The 19,107-nt window shown below is 42.3% G+C and overlaps 1 protein-coding gene across 2 annotated transcripts in view; it reads left to right on the top strand.

The window, feature by feature from the left end:
• prdm5 (PR domain containing 5) overlaps positions 1–19,107 on the top strand; it is a 342,995-nt gene that overhangs the window by 53,457 nt on the left and 270,431 nt on the right. For both annotated transcript variants that reach the window (XM_068039250.1, XM_068039260.1), the window contains exons 6-7: positions 4,391–4,483; positions 4,755–4,876. In XM_068039250.1, the coding sequence (XP_067895351.1) occupies positions 4,391–4,483; positions 4,755–4,876 (215 nt within the window). The remainder of the gene's footprint in view (positions 1–4,390; positions 4,484–4,754; positions 4,877–19,107) is intronic.

Here is a 19,107-nt window from a genome sequence, read left to right on the forward strand (position 1 = left end):
CATCCTCTCTTAGAGAGCACCAATTTGATAGAACTGGTGATTCCTTTCCTTTTCCTAATGATGCTGTTTGTAAAGTAAAGCATGTTCCCTGAAGGCATGTCACAGGCGCTTCTCTGATCTTAACTACAGTTTAGAATAGCATGCCCATTTTAGTTTGGAAAGCACTGTTTTTCTTTGAGATTTTCCTCTTGTTAAAGGGGAATAATGGTACAGGGATAATTCCTAGAATTTGAGAGTATTTAACCTTCAATAAGTCCCAGCTATTTTTGCCCGTTCAGTTAATTGTTAACCTAATCTTAGTTGCAGGGGTCCTTCTTAGAACTCCATTTATTCATTTCAAAGGCGTAATGCATTTTAGTGACATAAGGCATGGGGTGCTCTTGACGGGCTGAATTTGACCACGGGCTTCGGGACCCTGACGTCAGGGCCAGATCTCCTCATTGGCTGTCTCCAGCCTGCTACCCAATTAAGGATGGCAGGCAGGCTCCTGATGCTGCTGGCCAAATCAGAGGGCTGGCAGCTCTGAAGCCTTGGCAGCCCCACTGAGAGATTTGGGCACTGCTGAGGCAACTAGGAGACCTCGGAGAGGTAAGTGTTATTTAAAATTCTGGATGGCCAAGCGCAAAAGGCCCCACCGAGTGGAGGGGAACCCCCTCTGGGGGGATTGTTGGGGCCACCTTTCCTGCCAGCGGCCCCCTTTTTGGACCTCGGAGCATTTAGCTCCGATGGTCTCCTAGGCTGCCTCCCCACACGGAAGGAGGGCTGCCCAGTTGCCAGCAAAATGCCGGCGGTCCTGCTTAATTGTTCGCTATAGGGGCTCTAATTATGCAAATCAGCTGCTCACCTCCTTGGAGCAGGCAGCCAAACTGCCTCTCAGCCCGCTGCTGGGAAACTTCCCTGGCAGCGGGACTGCGTCGGGGAGCCATCCCACAGTGGATTTCCGCTATTTTTCCGGACCCTGCCTCCCGTTCCTGCCACCTGGGGTCTGCTAAAATTCAGGCCGATGTGTTTCTGCTTTTCAGTGAGTCTGTAGTAATAGCAGTACTGGCAAAGCTTCATTCACTAACTTCTGATTAACTTTTTAGTGGTAGCTGATGGAAACATTTAAAAAGCATTCAAAACTGTGAGCTGAATCTTAACTCCCAAAACTGGTGGATTGTGTCAGAGGTTAAAATAAAAAAAAAAAATCTGGAATAGGAACTGAACTCACCTTGAATTCACCCACCTCTGGTTTTGATGGAGGTGGGACGAGGGGCGGACAATCAATTCCCAAGCAGGAAGTGGGTTGGTAATGTAACTATTATAATGAGGTTGTGTGCCTTCATTTTAAAAGTCATCCTATTTTTAACTCTTGTCTGCCGAATTTCCCAGACCTCGGAAAACTCGGCATCTTAATGGAGGCAAGAAGGGTTGAATCCTTGAGCTGAGAGCCATTACAGCATTGTTTGTGAGCCAGGAGGAGCAGGAATATTTTCTGCAGGTCCAACAAACTACCCAGTAAATCTCCCTCCTCCACTGCTATTTGTTTGCTCTCCTGAATAACCATCGGATTTCCCCTTTGACCTGGAATTCCCCCAGTTGCCCTCTCAGCCCATGATCTCTTTTACTCCCAATATATCTAGCTGCTCTCATAGGTTTTGGCCTTGTGAGGCAGGTTTCCTTTCCATAAGGTCTCCAGCCTGTCACTCATGATGCTTGTGAGAGGGAACCCAACAGATGGAAATTTCAAGCAACCCTGCAGTTAAATTCTGTAAGACATTTGGGTAACTCGCTCTTCTGCAATTCCTAACCTCTCAATAGCACCCTGCTCTGGTACAGAACTTGCCTCCAGGCTAGAATCCAGGCCTAAATCTTTAAAATGCACTTGTGGTGTTTAAAACCTGCTTTATAATGAAATGCTAGTTTGAAACCTAACAATTGTGAAATCACTTCTTGTCATTCGTGTGGTCTTTAGTCAGATTTAATTTCAGTTATAATACTAGTTTTGTATTGATGTATATCTGAAATCACTCTATACTGATGTAAAAGCAGTTGTATCACTAGTCTGTAATATTAGAATCAATAGAATCCTTCTGTTTAGAGACTGATTCTGAACTGTATCTTTTAATAGTTTTCTAACATACTATCACATCTGTTACTTTATAGCTTTTTTGGTTAATTGCCGATGGCACTGCTCATGGGGAAAAGAAATGCACAGCAAGATGATAATTCAAATCTTAGACTGGCAGGGCATATTATGTGCTATCAGAAGTAACGAGTCAATTTTAGGCAGTGTTCTGCCTGGGGATTACTAAGCCACTACCTGGATGTTGCCATGTCCTTCTAGGTGGCAGAGGTCGCGGGTTTGGAAGGTGCTGTCGAAGTAGCTTTGGTGAATTGCTGCAGTGCATCTTGTAGATGATACACGTTGCTGCCCCTGTGTCGGTGGTGCAGGGAGTGAATGTTGAAAGTGGTGGATGGGGTGCAAGTCAAGCAGGCTGCTTTGTCCTGGATGGTGTCGAGTTTCTTGAGGTGTTGTTGGAACTGCACCCATCCGGGTAAGTGGAGAGTATTCCATCACATTCCTGAATTGTGCCTTGTAGATGGTGGACAGGCATTGGGGTGTCAGGAGATGAGTTACTGGCTGCAGAATTCCCAGCCTTTGACCTGCTCTTGTAGCTACAGCATTTATGTTTTGAAACGTATAAGATCCTGAGGGATCTTGACAGGCTGGATGTGGAAAGGATGTTTCCCCTTGTGGGAGAGTCTAGAACCAGGGGCCACTGTTTAAAAATAAGGGGTCGCCCATTTAATACAGAAATGAGGAGAAATCTTTTCTCCCAGAGGGTCGTGAGTCTTTGGAATTCTCTTCCGCAAAAGGCGGTGGAAGCAGTCTTTGGATATTTTTGAGGCAGAGGTAGATAGATTCTTGATAAACAAGGAGGTGGAAGGTTATCGGTGGTAGGTGGAAATGTGGAGTAATCAGTTCAGCCATGAACTTATTGAATAACGGAGCAGGCTTGAAGTGCTGAGTGGCCTACTCCTGCTCCTAATTCGTATGATGGTATGTGGCTGGTCCAATTCAGTTTCAGGTCAAAAGTAACCTCCAGGATGTTGATAGTGGGGGATTTAGCAATAGTAATGCAATTGAACATCAAGGGGAGATGGTTAGATTCTCTTTTGTTTGAGATGGTCATTGCCTGGCACTTGTGTGGCACAAATGTTACTTTCCATTTATCAGCCCAAGCCTGGATGTTGTCCAGTTCTTGCTGCACCTGGACATGGGCTGCTTCATTGTAAAGTAGAATGAGAGGAATATACTGCACAAGAGAAGTTTGTAATTATTATAGCCTAATTAATGCGCACCTAACAGAATGCATCCTTGCTTTCAGCATTCTGAAAACCCATAATGTTCAAGAGTTCTGAAAGCCTTTGTCTTATGTGAATGAAATGGAGGACATGCAAAAACAATTGAATGCCACAAATATTCAAACAAAAGAGAATCTAACCATCTCCCCTTGATGTTCAATTGCATTACTATTGCACCAAATAATTTACAACTACTGACGTTGTAAGTAGGTTGGGCAAGTGGGTGATGAGTTGCATATTTGTGGGTATTCAATGATTCCCTGAAAGGATAATCCTTGTATTTATGTTGGGAAAGTGTTGACAAATGTAATCAATCTGCCCTTGTGTCAAGTCATTATTTTTGTAAATACTTATAATTGCTCTTGTGTAAGTAGAGACCATTCCTGATGCCCTTAATGATTGTCATTTGATGCACATGGTAACTGTAGTGGATTGGAAGGGTTTTAGATAAACTTACTCTATGGTATCAATGTGTTGCACCGTGGTGAGTCTATAGTTATGGAATAACAGTACGGTTGTACCATCCCCCATTCTGATGCTCAGATTATTCTATGGCTGTTGATTGGACTTTGGAATTACTTCAGAGTGGAGGATTCAGATGATATCTTTATATATTTAATTGCACTTAAGATTGGCCCTGAAATTTATATATCCTAATACAATCGTACAAATGTTTAACGTGTTTATTTAAAATTCCTCTGTCCACTCTTTTAGCAGAGTCATTAACCTGTTAAGTTAAACTGTTTAATGCTTCTGCTATTATAATGGAGAGAGGAATTTCAGATGAAATATAGTAAATATTTGTATGAAAGCATTTGTGGTATAACTTTGAAGCCATTGTTTTCACTTACACTGGTATGAAATATTTCAGAAATTGTAAAGAATGATCAAGTAAAATTGTGTTTAAAATAAACATTGCAGAAATTCTTCTGCTGTATTGATTTGCATTAACTTTTATTAAATACTTCTGTTTGCTTAAATAGCATGTTTTAAATAAAGATTTGGTTCTATTAAGTTTTTGTGTATTTTTCTTTGCTTGTAGTGTTCTACAGTGTACTGAAAATGTTCTTCCCAGTGACACCTCTCGAAGCCATCAGTGTTCCGTTTGCAATATCTCCTTCAGCTCTGCGTCAAGGTTTTGTATTGAACCACAGTTTGCCCATTTTATAACCTGTTTGGCCTCCTCTGCTTTCTATAGCAGCTTGTTTTCCAAACTTGGCAGCTTGCATGCAAATTAAAACCCAAATAGGAAAGTAACACCGTCTTGTTTCTTCTCTACCGTGGTTGGGCAAAGCATGATGGAAGCCCGAGACCCTGCTATGTGGCATGTATTAACCTGGTCTGCATGCAATAGAAAGATGCTACATTTTTATTACATTGTGGTTCTTATCAACTGTCTACCACAGTTTCGAGCAGCATAAGGAAGCCTGCAAAGGGGACGCCAGGTTTGTTTGCAAGGCTGATAGCTGTGGGAAAAGGTTCAAGAGCAAAGATGCCTTGAAGAAGCACAAGGAGAATGTGCACACAGGTAAGAACACTGATCAAAGGAAAGAATGATCTAATCTCTATGAATTGAGGTAATGTTGGCAGATTAGAGTATACACTAAAATGTGCAGTATGATTTGAGATTTTCTCTTCTCCTTATAAGAGAATAGATTTATAATTATTTGATAATTATATGCAAGGATTAAATCTAATTTAAATTACTTGTGATTCAAACTCCTATGCACTGCTGGTTGTAGAGAAGTATGTCCTCCAGCCTGGGATACTTTGTGCTGCATTAAGGATATTGGTGCAAAGGAAGTTGCTCTGTTTATTTTTAGGGAAGATTTCAGAGTGGTGGCAATATTAAAACAAGTGCACGTGTACACAAGGCAACCTCCTGCTGTTTACCACTTACTGCTGTCCGTCAGCTGATGAATCAGTACTGCTCCATGTCAGATAACTCTTGGAAGAAAGACTGAGGGTAGCAAGGGTACAGAATGTACTCTGGGTGGTGGACTTCAATATCCATCACTAAGAGTGTCTTAGTAGCACCACTACTGACTGAGCTGGATGAGTCCTGAAGGACATATCTGCCAGACTGTGCTGTGGCAGGTAGAGAGAGAACCAGCAGGAGGGAAGAATTTACTTGACCTCGTCCTCACCAATCTACCAGTGGCAGATGTACTTGTCCATGAGTCTTTGAGGAGTCAAAAGTCCTATCTTTACACTGAGGACATCATCCATCATGTTGTCTGGCACTACCACCATGCTAAATGGGATAGATTCGGAACAGATCTAGCAGCTCAACACTGGGCATCCATGCAATACTGTGGGCCATCAGCAGCAAGAGAATTGTATTCCACCAGAATCTGTAACCTCATGGCCCAGCATTTCTTCACTCTACCATTACCATCAAGCCAGGAGACCAACCCTAGTTCAATGAGGAGTGTAGAAGAGCATGCCAGCAGCAGCACCAGGCACACCTAAAAATGAAGTGCCAACCTGGTGAAGCTACAGTATAGGACTACATGTGAGCTAATCAGTGGGAACAGCATGCTGTTGACACAATTAAATGATCGCAGAAGCAACAGATTAGATCAAAGCTCTGCAGTCCTGCTACACCCAGTCGTGAATAGTGGTGGACAATTAAACAACTAATGGGTGGAGGAGGCTCCAGGAACATCCTCATCCTCAATGATGGCGGAGCCCAACATGTGAGTACAAAAGACAAGGCTGATGTGTTTGGAACCATCTTCAGCCAGAGTGCTGAATGGATGATCCATTTCAAGGTACTCCTGAGGCCATCACCATTACAGAAGCCAGTCTTCAGCCAATTCGATTTATTCCATGTGATATCAAGAATTGGCTGCGTACACTGGATAAAGCAAAGGCTATGGGCCCCGAAAGCATCCCAACTGTAGTGCTGAAGAATTGTGCTCCAGAATTGGCCGTGCCTTTAGCCAAGCTGTTCAGCTACAGCACTGTCATCTACCCAGCAAAAATGAAAAATTGTCCAAGTACGTCCTTTCCACAAAGCAGGACAAGGTGGGCCAATTACCACCCCAACGACCTACTCTCAATCATCAGCAAAATGATGGAAGGTTTTTTTTTTAGATTAGAGATACAGCACTGAAACAGGCCCTTCGGCCCACCGAGTCTGTGCCGAACATCAACCACCCATTTTATACTAATCCTACACTAATCCCATATTCCCAAACATCCCCACTTGTCCCTATATTTCCCTACCACCTACCTATACTAGTGACAATTTATAATGGCCAATTTACCTATCAACCTGCAAGTCTTTTGGCTTGTGGGAGGAACCCGGAGCACCCGGAGAAAACCCACGCAGACACAGGGAGAACTCCACACAGGCAGTACCCGGAATCGAACCCGGGTCCCTGGAGCTGTGAGGCTGCGGTGCTAACCACTGCGCCACTGTGCATTGACAGTGCTAATGAGTGGCAATAACTCACCCCTATCCTGCTTCCTGCTCAGTTTGGGTTCTGTCAGGACTGCTCAGCTCCTGACCTCATTACAGCCTTGGTTCAAACAGGGCAGAAGTCCAGAGGTGAGGTGAGAATGACTGCCCTTGATATCAAGTGAGTACTTTACAGAGTATGGCATTGAGGAGTCATAGTAAAATTGCCATCAATGTAAATTGGTGGGGTAGGGGTGTGGAGGAGCTCCCCTGGCTTGAGTCATACTTGGCACAATGGAAGATTGTTGTGGTTATTGGAAGCCAATTGTCTCAGCCCCAGGACATAGCTGCAGGACAGTATCCTCGACCCAACCATCTTCAGCTGCTTCATTCATGCATAGACTTTCTGTCTATCATAAGGCCAGAAGTGAGCATATTTGCTGATGATTGCACAGTGTTCAGTTCCACATGCAACTACTCAGATACTGAAGCAGTCTGTGCTCACATGTAGCAAGACTTGTACTATATTCAGGCTTGGGCTGATAAATATCAAGTAACATTTATGCCATACAAGTGCCAGACAAGGACCTTGTCCAACAAAGACTCTATCCATCTCCCCTTGACATTCAATGGCACGACCATCATTGAATCCACTACCATCAACATCCTGGGGGTTATATTGACTAAAGCGTAAACTGGACCATCCACATAAATACAAGAACTAATCAGAAGCTGGGTATTTTGTGGCAAGTGACTCACCCCTTGATTCTCCAAAGCCTTTCCACTATCTACAATCTCTTGGGATGATGAGTGGCAAGTTACATTTGTGCCACACAAGCACCAAGCAGTGACCATCTCCAACAAGAGAGAATCCAACCATCTCCTCTGGACATTCAATGGCATTACCATTGCTGAATCCCCAACTATCAACATCTTGGGGGTTACCGTTGACCAGAAACTAAACTGAACCAGCCATATAAATACCGTGGCTACAAGAGCAGGTTAAAGGCTGGGAATTCTGCAGTGAGTAACTCACCTTCTGACTCTCCAAGCCTGTCTACCATCTACAAGGCACAAGTCGGGAGTGTAATGGAATACTCCCCACTTGTCTGGATGAGTGTTGTTGGAGCTGCACTCAAGAAGCTCGACACCATCCAGGACAAAGCAGCCTGCTTGATTGGCACCCCATCCACCATCTTCAACATTCACTCCCTCCACCACCGACGCACAGTAGCAGCAGTGTGTGCCATCTACAAGATGCATTGCAGCAACTCACCAAGGCTTCTTCGAAAGCACCTTTCAAACCCGTGACCTCTGCCACCTCGAAGGACAAGGACAGCAAATGCACGGGAACACCACCACCTGCAAGTTCCCCTCTAAGCCCCACACCATCCTGACTTGGAACTATATCGCTGTTCCTTTACTTTTGTTGGGTCAAAATCCTGGCACTCTCTCCCCACACCACACGGACTGCAGCGGTTCAAGAAGGCAGCTCACCAGCACATTCTCAGGGGCAAGTAGGGATGGGCAATAAATGCTGGCCTTGCCAGTGATGCCCACATCCTGTGAATATGAAAAAGATTGTGGAAGTGCCGTTTTTTTGAAACTTGCAACTTTGTAACAATGGTGTATGCACAATCTTGTATATGTCCTGGTTCTTTCAAGCCATGATTGTGTATGTGGATCTTGACCAGTGTTTAAGGAATGTTTTTACCAGGTTTGTGTTCAACCTCCATGTTGGTTGCTGTGCTTTACGGCAATTAAATGATTGTTGCTATTGAAATACGTGAAATTGCTGCTATTTGAAAATCATAAATCCTGGCAGAATTTCAGGAGACGCCAGTTTAGTGAAGAACTGCTCTTGCCACACTGGGCAGAAATAGGCACATGTCCAGCCAGGATTCTGATCAAAGAAGCATTTCAGTGTTTGAATGAATACTGTGTCTCCTTTGTCCACTGTACTGTATGGACAAATTTTCCACAACTACTTACCACAAGAAGGAAGTTGTAAAACATAGAAAAAGTTGAAACTTACGAACAGGAATAAGTTTAAACTACACTACCACAAACATTTTCCTAATTACATGTGAAAGGGAAATGATTAAGTCCTTTGTGGGGTGGGGGATGGGGTTGGGTAGAGGAATGTTCTTATCTTCAAAGTGTTAAACAGCATCTAGCCCGATAACTCTGGAGAGAAACTCAGTCGAGGGAGCAAAAGCCATGCTGTGGTAGGTCTCATCACCCAGTGTGTTGAACCATGGATAGTGTTTCTTGTAAAAATAACAGTTAGTGGCTCCTTCACACTTCCTCATCCCAATCAGTTTCACAGGCAATAACTTGGAAGAACATCACTTTTCCCTCAGTGGTTCCCTAACGACCAAGTTACATTTCATGTATTGGTCAAACAGCGTAATAGAAATCACCTCAAAGTGAAAATATCAAGGGCTGCCTTCTACAATCCACAGTCAGGTTTCAGCTTAGCATTTTGATTCCTATTAGACTTGAACCTGGATTGTTTTAAATATGTGAACTGGAGCCCTATCCTAAAATAAATCCTGTTGAGTAAGAAAAATGAGGGATTCTGTTAGATGATGGAAGACACAACATTCTTAGAAGATTTATAGTTATGGAATATATCCCAAGTAAGAATTTCAAAAATGATATTTTTTTATGTGTCTTTTAAGAGTTTGATTACTGGAAGACTCTGAAGTTATCACTGCTATCACAGTACCAAAAGTAACATCAAACAGGGTCTTGTTAGAAGTGTAGGCTTCCATTTGCTTTGGTGTGCTGTGAAACTGGATCAGGTCAAATTGCTAAGCTGGACAGTATCTCTGTGTTTACAAAGGATGCCAGTGCAATAAGCCTGTACTGAAAGAAGATACTGGCTGGATGGAAATGGGTTACAATGCAGTAACCCAGTCAAGAGGTTTCAGATGATGCCATAAACCACAAGAGGGAAGCTTGCATTATTGCCTGTAATCCTTTGCCACCCATCCAGTATTTTTGATGTATGGAATTTCTTTTTAATTTCTACTGTCTGATGATGTAACATGATCCAGGATCTAGCAGAACATTGGGCTGGTGAACAGAATGATGCAAGACATTAAACAGGAAATAAAGTCTGTGGGGAGTATTTTCAGACTGAAGTATTGCACCCAGCTTTGTCTGGAAGAAAAAAATAGTAGAAATAAAGATTACGTTGAAAATACAGTTGGAATTTTGGGTCTCCGTTCCACCTCTGCATCTCTACGATTAATAGTATGTTGAGGGGAATGTGTTCCTGTGATAAATGATACTTTGGACCAGTCTAATGAGCTAAACCAGATTTGTGTGAATCTGATGAGACATTTACTAGCTGGGTATTTTTGTGTATGAACAACTTCTGGAGGCTAGTGGCTCAGGATTAACTTTGGCGCTAGTCTGAAGTGCTCTTCCCCATTACAGTGAATGGAGCCACTCTGTTACATCCTCCTTGAGCATATCACCAAACAACTGAACAAGAAAGGAGACTTGAAAGCCTGGATTTTTCTGGGCTATTCAGCAATTAATTGGCTGCAAAGTGGCTAGGGATGTCCTGAATGCATGAAAGGTACATAAATGCAAGTATTGTTTTTTTGAAAGGACGGGTGGACTTCTGCCCAGTTACCTGAACCTGCCAGCACCTAACCGCATTTTCCAGGGAGTATCTAATCAAGTTTACAGGGGAGGAACCCCACTGCAGAGCAGCTCTCAGCCAATGATTTAGCAGGCCAGAGGCTGTAAGGAGACAGAGAGAGCATAGTGAGAAAAGATGGATCAGCATCAGGGTGGCTGCTCTAGTCAAGGCCCCAAGATTCTCGGACACTTTTGTGATGATGTCAGAGTTGAGGGCAAGGAAGGAAATGTTGTTTGGAACCCAATACAGGATGCCCTAGGAAAGGATGGTGCTGGCAGTATGAAAGGAGGTGACATAGGCAATACATTACAACATTACAGAAAGGCATTACAGTACCAAAAATGTTTTAATGAGTTCATCAGAAAACTGGCCTGCTAAATCATTGGTCAGGGTGAGTGAAAGTGCGAGTTACCAGATACATCATGAAGTAATGCTGGAACTACAACATAACTCTACAACATTGTTGTCCAAATAGTGGAAGTGAAGAAATGAGTGAGAGTTTAATATGTACAAGATACCTCACCAACCCTGCCCCCCCTCCCCCAACCCCCAACAGCCACACATCCTTCTACATTTCCATTGTTCCTTACTCCATTTTCTGAAACCAAGGGGGGTAATTTTTTGAATGAAAGTGAAGAGAATGTCTGCACCCGATAGCATGAGCAGAGTGGAATATCTAAACACACCTTAGTGAGATTCAATTGCATTAATTTTTTGTGAAAGAAAAAGTCAGCACAATCAGTGGCAACACGGGTGAAGGAAGACCAACCATTTGGTCCTTAAGTAGGATGAGAAAGAAACTCCACAACTCGTGGGCAGACATATTGGCAAGTCGGTGTGTCAAGGAGAAGTTGGAGGAGAGCGTCGGATACAGATTAGCCATGTGATGGATCACCGACAGTATTGAGAGTGGTTACATTGGTCAGACATTGAGTATTTTCAAGATCTTCTATCATTGTTCAGTGATTTCTTCTGAATCAGAAGTGAGAGGGAAGCCTTCTAAAATAAATCATCTTTGTGTCCAACGGATTCTGGTCCTTTCCAGAATGAAGGACTTTGACAAGCAAATTGGCAGTTCTAGATTGTCCATTCTTGCACTTGCTTCTCTGATTTCATCATGGCACATTACTCATTCAAACACCAGCCCACATACACCCACTTGGTGAGACAGATGATTTAAATCCGGCACCCTCAGGAATATGACCGTGCAGGATTTTGGATTTTCCCAGATTTTGCACAGTAAAATCAGCGTATCCTTGGCCAAATTCAATGAATAAGAGATTAATGAAAGGGGTACAAAGCTGCAATGTGCATGCCCCCAAACTTCAAAAGCGTTCACTACTTCACTGCTTCTATTTCCCACGTCAGTCATTTTGTAATGCCTGTTGGTCAGGTTGCCAGTTAGTGCAACCTTAAAGGTTCCTGAATTGATTTTCACATTGAGCATTACATGATTCCGAAGAGATTTTCATTCTGACCATTTTTTGCTGATTAAAACCCAGCTCCTGATAGTGAACGATGGTATCAATATTTTCAAAAAATGTTTTGTTTTCGGACATTGGGATTTTGGACATCCAACCTGTAGGGTGAAGCAAAGAGGAGCTGGGAGTGGCTGATGAAGCAGCTGCTTCTTTCCTTGGGAGGGCTGAGGGGCAGAGGTGGCTGTCCGAGGCTGAGGACCCAGGGGCTCAGTATTCTTCGGAATTCTGTGCAGGCAGTGGAGGTCGTCTCCTCTCCTGTGCTACAGATTGTGGATAGGTTAGAAGAATCCACACCCCACGACTGTAACAATGTGGAGAACGTATGTCAGAAAATGCAAAACATGCTGCTGACTGGCAGTCCAGCAAACCTCCATGGGGCCATGGAAGGTTCTGAGAGCAGTTGTAGCTCTGGAGTGGTAGCTCGGACTGCTTCCATAAATTTCTGCAAGAGCAGCCTATCTCAGGGCTTTAAGGACCTATTTGGGATTATTCACCCCATTGCCATGCAAACCATTAACCCAACTGAGCCAGTTGCACACAGCATAAGTGAGCAAAAGATGTTACAGATGCAATCATTTCTCATTATAGTGATAATGCAGCAGCACTAATCTAGCCCTCTCCAGTGCCTACTCAGAAGGGTGCTTCTGGTATGGGCCAGGTAAGCATTGAATGCACAGGTGGCATGACACTGGAAGTAGGCCCTGCAAGGTCTTCAGCGTTAGTTCGAAGAATGGCCACTTCAATCCTCAAGGGCTCCATATGTACAAGCTCCAGGCAGAATTCAATTTTCACTGACTTCTGCTCTTCACACTCCTTTCCTGCCTCTAGGACATTATATTGTCCACAGTTCCAACCTTGTTATACAGGCAGTGGTTTCTGTGTGTGGCCACTTGGTGCAAAGACAGAGATGTCATGAGGATTAAAAAGCCATGCCCTTCCACATAAGGGCTCAGGGTGTACAGAACTGGATTATAGCTGGGTCAGTAGAAGAAAACTTTTTGGGGCAAGACTTAGCAGTAGGGCTCCCCACCCCACTTCCCTCGCCAGATTGTCTCTATACTGCCTAAATTTAGGCAGATTTCACCATGAAAATCCAGGCTGAAGTGTCTACTCTCTCCATCAGGGAACCAATTTGATGATACTTCCTTGTTATTGTTCTAGCCAGAGTCCCCAAGGACCATAAAATAAAAGCAAAATATTGCGGATGCTGGAAATCTGAAATAAAAACAAGAAATGCTGGAACCACTCAGCAGGTCTGGCAGCATCTGTGAAAAGAGAAGCAGAGTTAACGTTTCGGGTCAGTGACCCTTCTTCGGAACTGGGTTCACTGGGTTCTGGGATCTTGGAACTGGGTTCCGAAGAAGGGTCACTGACCCGAAACGTTAACTCTGCTTCTCTTTTCACAGATGCTGCCAGACCTGCTGAGTGGTTCCAGCATTTCTTGTTTTTACCCCAAGGACCATAGGCATCTTTCTCCATTGGGCTTTATTAATAGGCGAATAGAATACAAGATCAAGGAGGTTACATTGAACTTGTATAAGACACTAGTTTGGCCTCAGCTGGAGTATTGCATCCAGTTCTGGGTGCTGCACTTCAGGAAAAATATGAAGACATTAGAGAGAGTGCAGAAAAGATTCACGTGAATAGTTCCAGGAATGAGCAGCTTCACTTATGAAGATAGATTGGAGAAGTTAGGACTGTTTTCCTTGGAGAAAAGAAGGCTGAGCGGAGATTTGATAGAGGTATTCAAAATCAGGGGTATGGACAGAGTAGTTAGGGAGAAACTGTTCCTACTTGTGAAAGGATCGAGAATGAGAGGGCACAGATTTAAAGTAATTGGTAAAAGAAGTGAAAGCAACTTGAAATACATTTTCACACAGCGAGTGGTTAAGGTCTGGAATGCACTGCCTGTGAGTGTGGTGGAGGCAGTTCAATTGAAGCATTTAAAAGGGAATAGGACTGTTAGATGAAAAAGAAGAATGTGCAGGATTACAGGGAGAAGGTGGGGAATGGCAATAAGTGAATTGCTCATTCGGTGAGCCAGTGCAGACACGATGGGCTGAATGGGCTCCTGCGCTGTAACAATTCTGTAATTCATTAGAGAGTATTACGACCGAGGTGGGAGGAGTGCACTGTCGTTTCTAGTCCCACTTCTCCACAAGTCACAACATATATTTTTAAAATGTTTACCCAGTTTCTGATTCGGTCAATCATATACTCTACTGTTTTATCCCAGAATAAAATACACCAACCAGGTTTCTTTAATAAGCAACAAAATTATCAGTTTATTATCAAACAAGACTTATCCAGTAATGAAGCAAAACATTAACACACAGATTGAAATATGAAAGTTCTCTTTTTAAATTCCCCTGCCCCCACACGCACGCTGAAAAAGTACAGAAATTATCTCTGCTGAGATCTGTTACAAAAAAAGACTACTTTTGCCAAATACTTGCTAATCCTTGAAGAAAAAAGAGAAGATTTGGAAGGATATCAATTGTCCAATTTTGTCTGGCGTCCGGATCACTGGGATCTATTCAGAAGCAATTCCTTCTCAAGATGTCAAGAAATTATCTGGTAGGCTTTCCAGAACACATGTGGCATCATGTGCAGAGCTCTGAGATGCAGAAGGATCTGGGTGTCCTAGTGCATGAATCGCAAAATGTTAGTATGCAGGTACAGCAAGTAATTAGGAAAGCTAATAGAATGTTATCATTTATCGCGAGGGGAATTGAATCCAAAATAGGGAGGTTATGCTTCAGCTAAACAGGGCATTGGTGAAACCACATCTGGAGTATTGTGTACAGTACTGGTCCCCTTATTTAAGGAAGGATGTAAATGCGTTGGAGGTAGTACAGAGAAGGTTTACTAGACTAATACCTGGAATGGGTGGGCTGTATTATGAGCAAAGATTGGGCAGGCTAGGCTTATATCCGCTGGAATTTAGAAGAGTAAGAGGTGACTTGATTGTAAAATATAAGATCCTGAGGAGTCTTGACAAGGTGGATGTGGAAAGGATGTTTACCCTTGTGGGAGAATCTAGAACTAGGGGTCACTGTTTAAACCTAAGGTGTTGCCCATTTAAGACAGAGATGAGGAGAAATTTTTTCTCACAGAGGGTTGTGAGTCTTTGGAATTCTCTTTCTCAAAAGGTGGTGGAAGCAGAGTCTTTGAATATTTTTAAGGCAGGGGTAGATAGATTCTTGATAAGCAAGGGGGTGGAAGATTATCAGGGGTAGGTGGAAATGTGGAGTAATCAGTTCAGCCATGAATTTATTGGATGGTGGAGCAGGCTTGAAGCATTGAGTGGCCTACTCCTGCTTCTAATTTGTATGTTCGTATCAGGGGTTCAGCCAACACACACATGAATCGCAGGGTTTTTCAGCTTCTGAGGAGAGATGCAGCACCAGGGATTTTAACTGTCCCACAGTGGATCTTTGCAGGGTTTCTTCAAAGAGGTAGAGAAAGAGGTGAGCTGGGTGGTTCTATTTTCCTTGGCAGGGAAAACCAGCTGGCTTCAAAACAGTTCACACCCCCAAATGACCTCGACAACATCTCAGAAGCGAAAAACAACTCCTGACTGTCATAAATCTTGCCATGTCACTTCTCTGTAAATATCTTCCCCACGTCATTAAGGTTTCTGTTGTTTGTTAAGCTTAAAGCACATAACTTCCAGCAAGGTTGTTCTAAACAACATCTCTTTCCTTTCAATGAACTGTCAACAAAAAAGCAAAGTCCAGCTTCTAAGAAATCTTCAGCCTTCCAATGAATCCATCTCCACAATTTAAATGAGTCCTCAAAAAAATACATAAAAAATATAGAAGCATCTTCATAACAAGAGAGACAGTTGATAATGTATAGTTTGAGGGGCACCACTCCTGAAGTGTGGGCAAGGTGAGGAGGCAGGTCTCCATGAACCACCCTGGCTGGTACAGGGATTGAACCTGCACTGTTGGCGTTTTTCTGTATCACGCTTTAGCGTCCTAACCAACAACACCAGCCCCCCTCCCCAACCTCTTCCTAGTAGTTTAATCCTGCCCTAAAAATTTTTTTGAAGCGAGTGAGAGATCAGTTTGAATGGAAATTGCTTGCTCTTCCTTTGAGGTTATCTTTCCCTTTAAAAAGCATTTAGTTGGTGAAGCAACATGATGTTGTGCATCACTGAGGGAATTCATTTTGGGCAGAGAATTAGAAAATAATTGATCATTATTTTATATAATACTGTTCCATCCATAATAACATAGAAATAACAACTGAGTGAGTTTAAAGTTTGAGTTATAATTAAGATGTTTTATCAAAAGTTCCTGTTTGAGAGCAGGAGGGAGTGAAATGCGCATTACATAGTACGGAGCTCCTTTCTGCTACTATCGTCTGTCCCGTAGAAGTGTGCACGAGCTATGGGTATAATAGATTTGTGCCTAATCTTGCTTGGTAAAGCTCTTGGGATTGGAATTCTTCCAGACATTGAAGCTTTAGTAAAAGTAGAAAGCTGCAGTTGCATAAATGTTCCAGCACAGCTGAGTACAAGTATGCTCCAACAGCAAGCACAACATAGTAAATTACTTTTTCTCCCCATTTTTTGTTCTCATCTTGTGTCTGTTTATATTGCTTTGCTTTATTGAGAAGTGTAACCTTACTTTCTTCAACTAAGAAACAGACTAGGCTGAAAATCTAAAATTGCTGTGCCGCCATCTTCATTGAATTAACTTCTAAAAGACGTTCCAGAGGGATCTGCTCAGAATGTTTAGAAAACAAAGCTATAGGAAATGACTTTAAAATTGGAGCAATCTCAGTCTGAGATGGGAGAAGGCAGATAAAGTTACGCAGAAAACATTGGTGTAAGACTACATTTGGGTAGACGAGGAGTCGTCCTGGGTCCCAATTGGGAAAGTCAGAGTAGTTTGTAATATACAGATTCTGAGTGGCCACATTTCTGAAATGAATTTCAGTAAGATTACTGCGCAATGCACCTCTTTCTCTCTCCTTTTTGCCCCCCGACTCGCCGCTTTTCTGCTCCCTCTCTTTCCCCCAACCCCTTCCATTCACCTTCTGAACTTCACCCCTACTTTTCATATCAAATATGTTGTAAAGTACTTTATCAGCTGATATCTTCAGTGATATTTCTGAATTTTGTGCACCTTGTCACCTTGTCAAAAAGATTAACACACAATGTTTTATGTTATGCCACAAGACTGCCCATTCAAGCTCTCAAAGCACTCTATAATACCAGGATGTAAAAATAATTATGAATTGGTTTTGAGCAAATTGGCAGCCTGTTTTACACCATTTCCTATTTTAATTGGGCGCGCTGTAAAACGGGTTACAGATTAGCTAGGAGCCCATTTTGCACTATTAACAGAAATCAATTTCACCTTATTTACTGAAATTGTCAGACTATGCTTAAAACATGAATACAACAGTAAAATATTCTGGCTATTGGAAATCAAATAGCAGTAGCTGGTGAAAGGTCACCAACCTGAAATATTAAATCTCCTTTTTCTTATTCCCCAGATGCTGCCTGACTGGCTGGGTATTTCCAGCATTTTCTGTTTTTATTTATGCTTAAAACATGCTTCAGTGAGAAGACACATTTTGTGTGAATTTTTTTTTAGAAAGTCTTTTCCACCATTTAGTTTCTTTCAGCTTCATATTTTATGTCACTCGCATGAGCGAGTTCCAACTCTCACTGCCCTCGAGAGTGTCGCCACTACCCTTCATTTGACTTCGCTGCCGGAGCGGTTTGATATTATTTCAGCCTATTTTTTTCTGCTGGCCTGGAACGGTTGTTAAGATTGCTTCAGTTAACAATAATGACAGCTCTCCTTTCCATCCAATGTTACTGGTGTTTACGTGACACTGCGGCATTTTCCCCCGTGTAAAAAATCATTTTACAAGATAACCAATAAGCAGTAACCCAATAAGTCAAGCAGATTGAACTGTCAAAAGGCACACTCTGCTTTTCATCTTATTTTGCCTACATATGCACAGCAAAGTTGAAATACATGTGAATATGACATGCTAATGAGTATTTAGATCATGTCTAATGACTGTGTATCTATTATTCAATTTTATTTACTGAATAAAAATACAAATATCCATATCTGGATTCCCAGTTAGCCCCATGAGGCTAAAGATAACCTATTGGACAACACTGCACTAAGCTATTTTATAGATAGCTTTTATGTACAAAGTTCTTTTCTTGTAATCTTTTCTAACTGCAGGATCTAACTAGCCTATCTTATCTGTCATTTTTTCAATCAGCTCAATACAACTTCACTCAGCTCAACTCTACTGTGCTAACTTAATCTAAAGAACAGTTACAGTCACTTAAAGATCCTTGAAAATGTTGCCAAGGATTGTTAGATGTTGACAACCAGATTTAAGGTTAACTGTCATTCATAACATAATCAATGCATGTGTATTTATACATTTTAAAAATGTAGCTTTCAAGCATGTAACCTTGGAAATGAACTGATAAACTCGTAACATTTGTATGATTTATAGGCTGGGATGGTATAACAGGCTGTTGTGATCTTTCTGTATTGAGACTGAGTTAAATGGGCAGTTAAGCTAAAGCAAGACAACCACTTTCTTTTTTTACCCTAGTTTGTTTGTTGGAATTGATTTGGGAAAAATATCTATTTTTGGACCCGTTTAGATTCACACACAACCTGTCCTTATTAAATACTAGATGTGTCTGTACACTGGCAAGCATCTACCAAGTTTCACATTTTCACCTGTGCAGGTGCTAATGACTGTAAAAGATGGATATGTTTAAGTTAGTTTTTTTTTCAGTGGTTATTCATTAATTTAATAGACTGTGTTGATTTTCTTGAAGTTCTGATTTATAAGTTAGGGTATGTGCCTAATCCTTGTTAGTCTAGTGATGGTTTTGGGGTGGGGGGGGTGGAGGAAGGACACATCTGGTCTCCAGCAGGCAAGCGATGTTTTAAAAAAAAAAAAATTTGATCCCTGCTTTGCTCAGTTGTGATGGTGTGTATGCGATCCCAAGTGGTTGGAGGTGCACATGATCTCTGGTAATCTAGTGATGGAATTATTTGTATGATTCATAGAATTCAGATTGCTGCTTTGGTGGTCTATTCATTGAGGAGGATGTGCATCTGTTCTTTGGTGGTTGGGGGTGGGGTGATGGGGTGGGATGGTTCTGTGAGAATAATTAATCCAACCTGGTCTCTACTGGCATTACAATGGCA

This window comes from Heterodontus francisci, chromosome 1 (genome assembly GCF_036365525.1).
Source record: "Heterodontus francisci isolate sHetFra1 chromosome 1, sHetFra1.hap1, whole genome shotgun sequence".
In the NCBI taxonomy this organism is placed as follows: Eukaryota; Metazoa; Chordata; class Chondrichthyes; order Heterodontiformes; family Heterodontidae; genus Heterodontus; species Heterodontus francisci.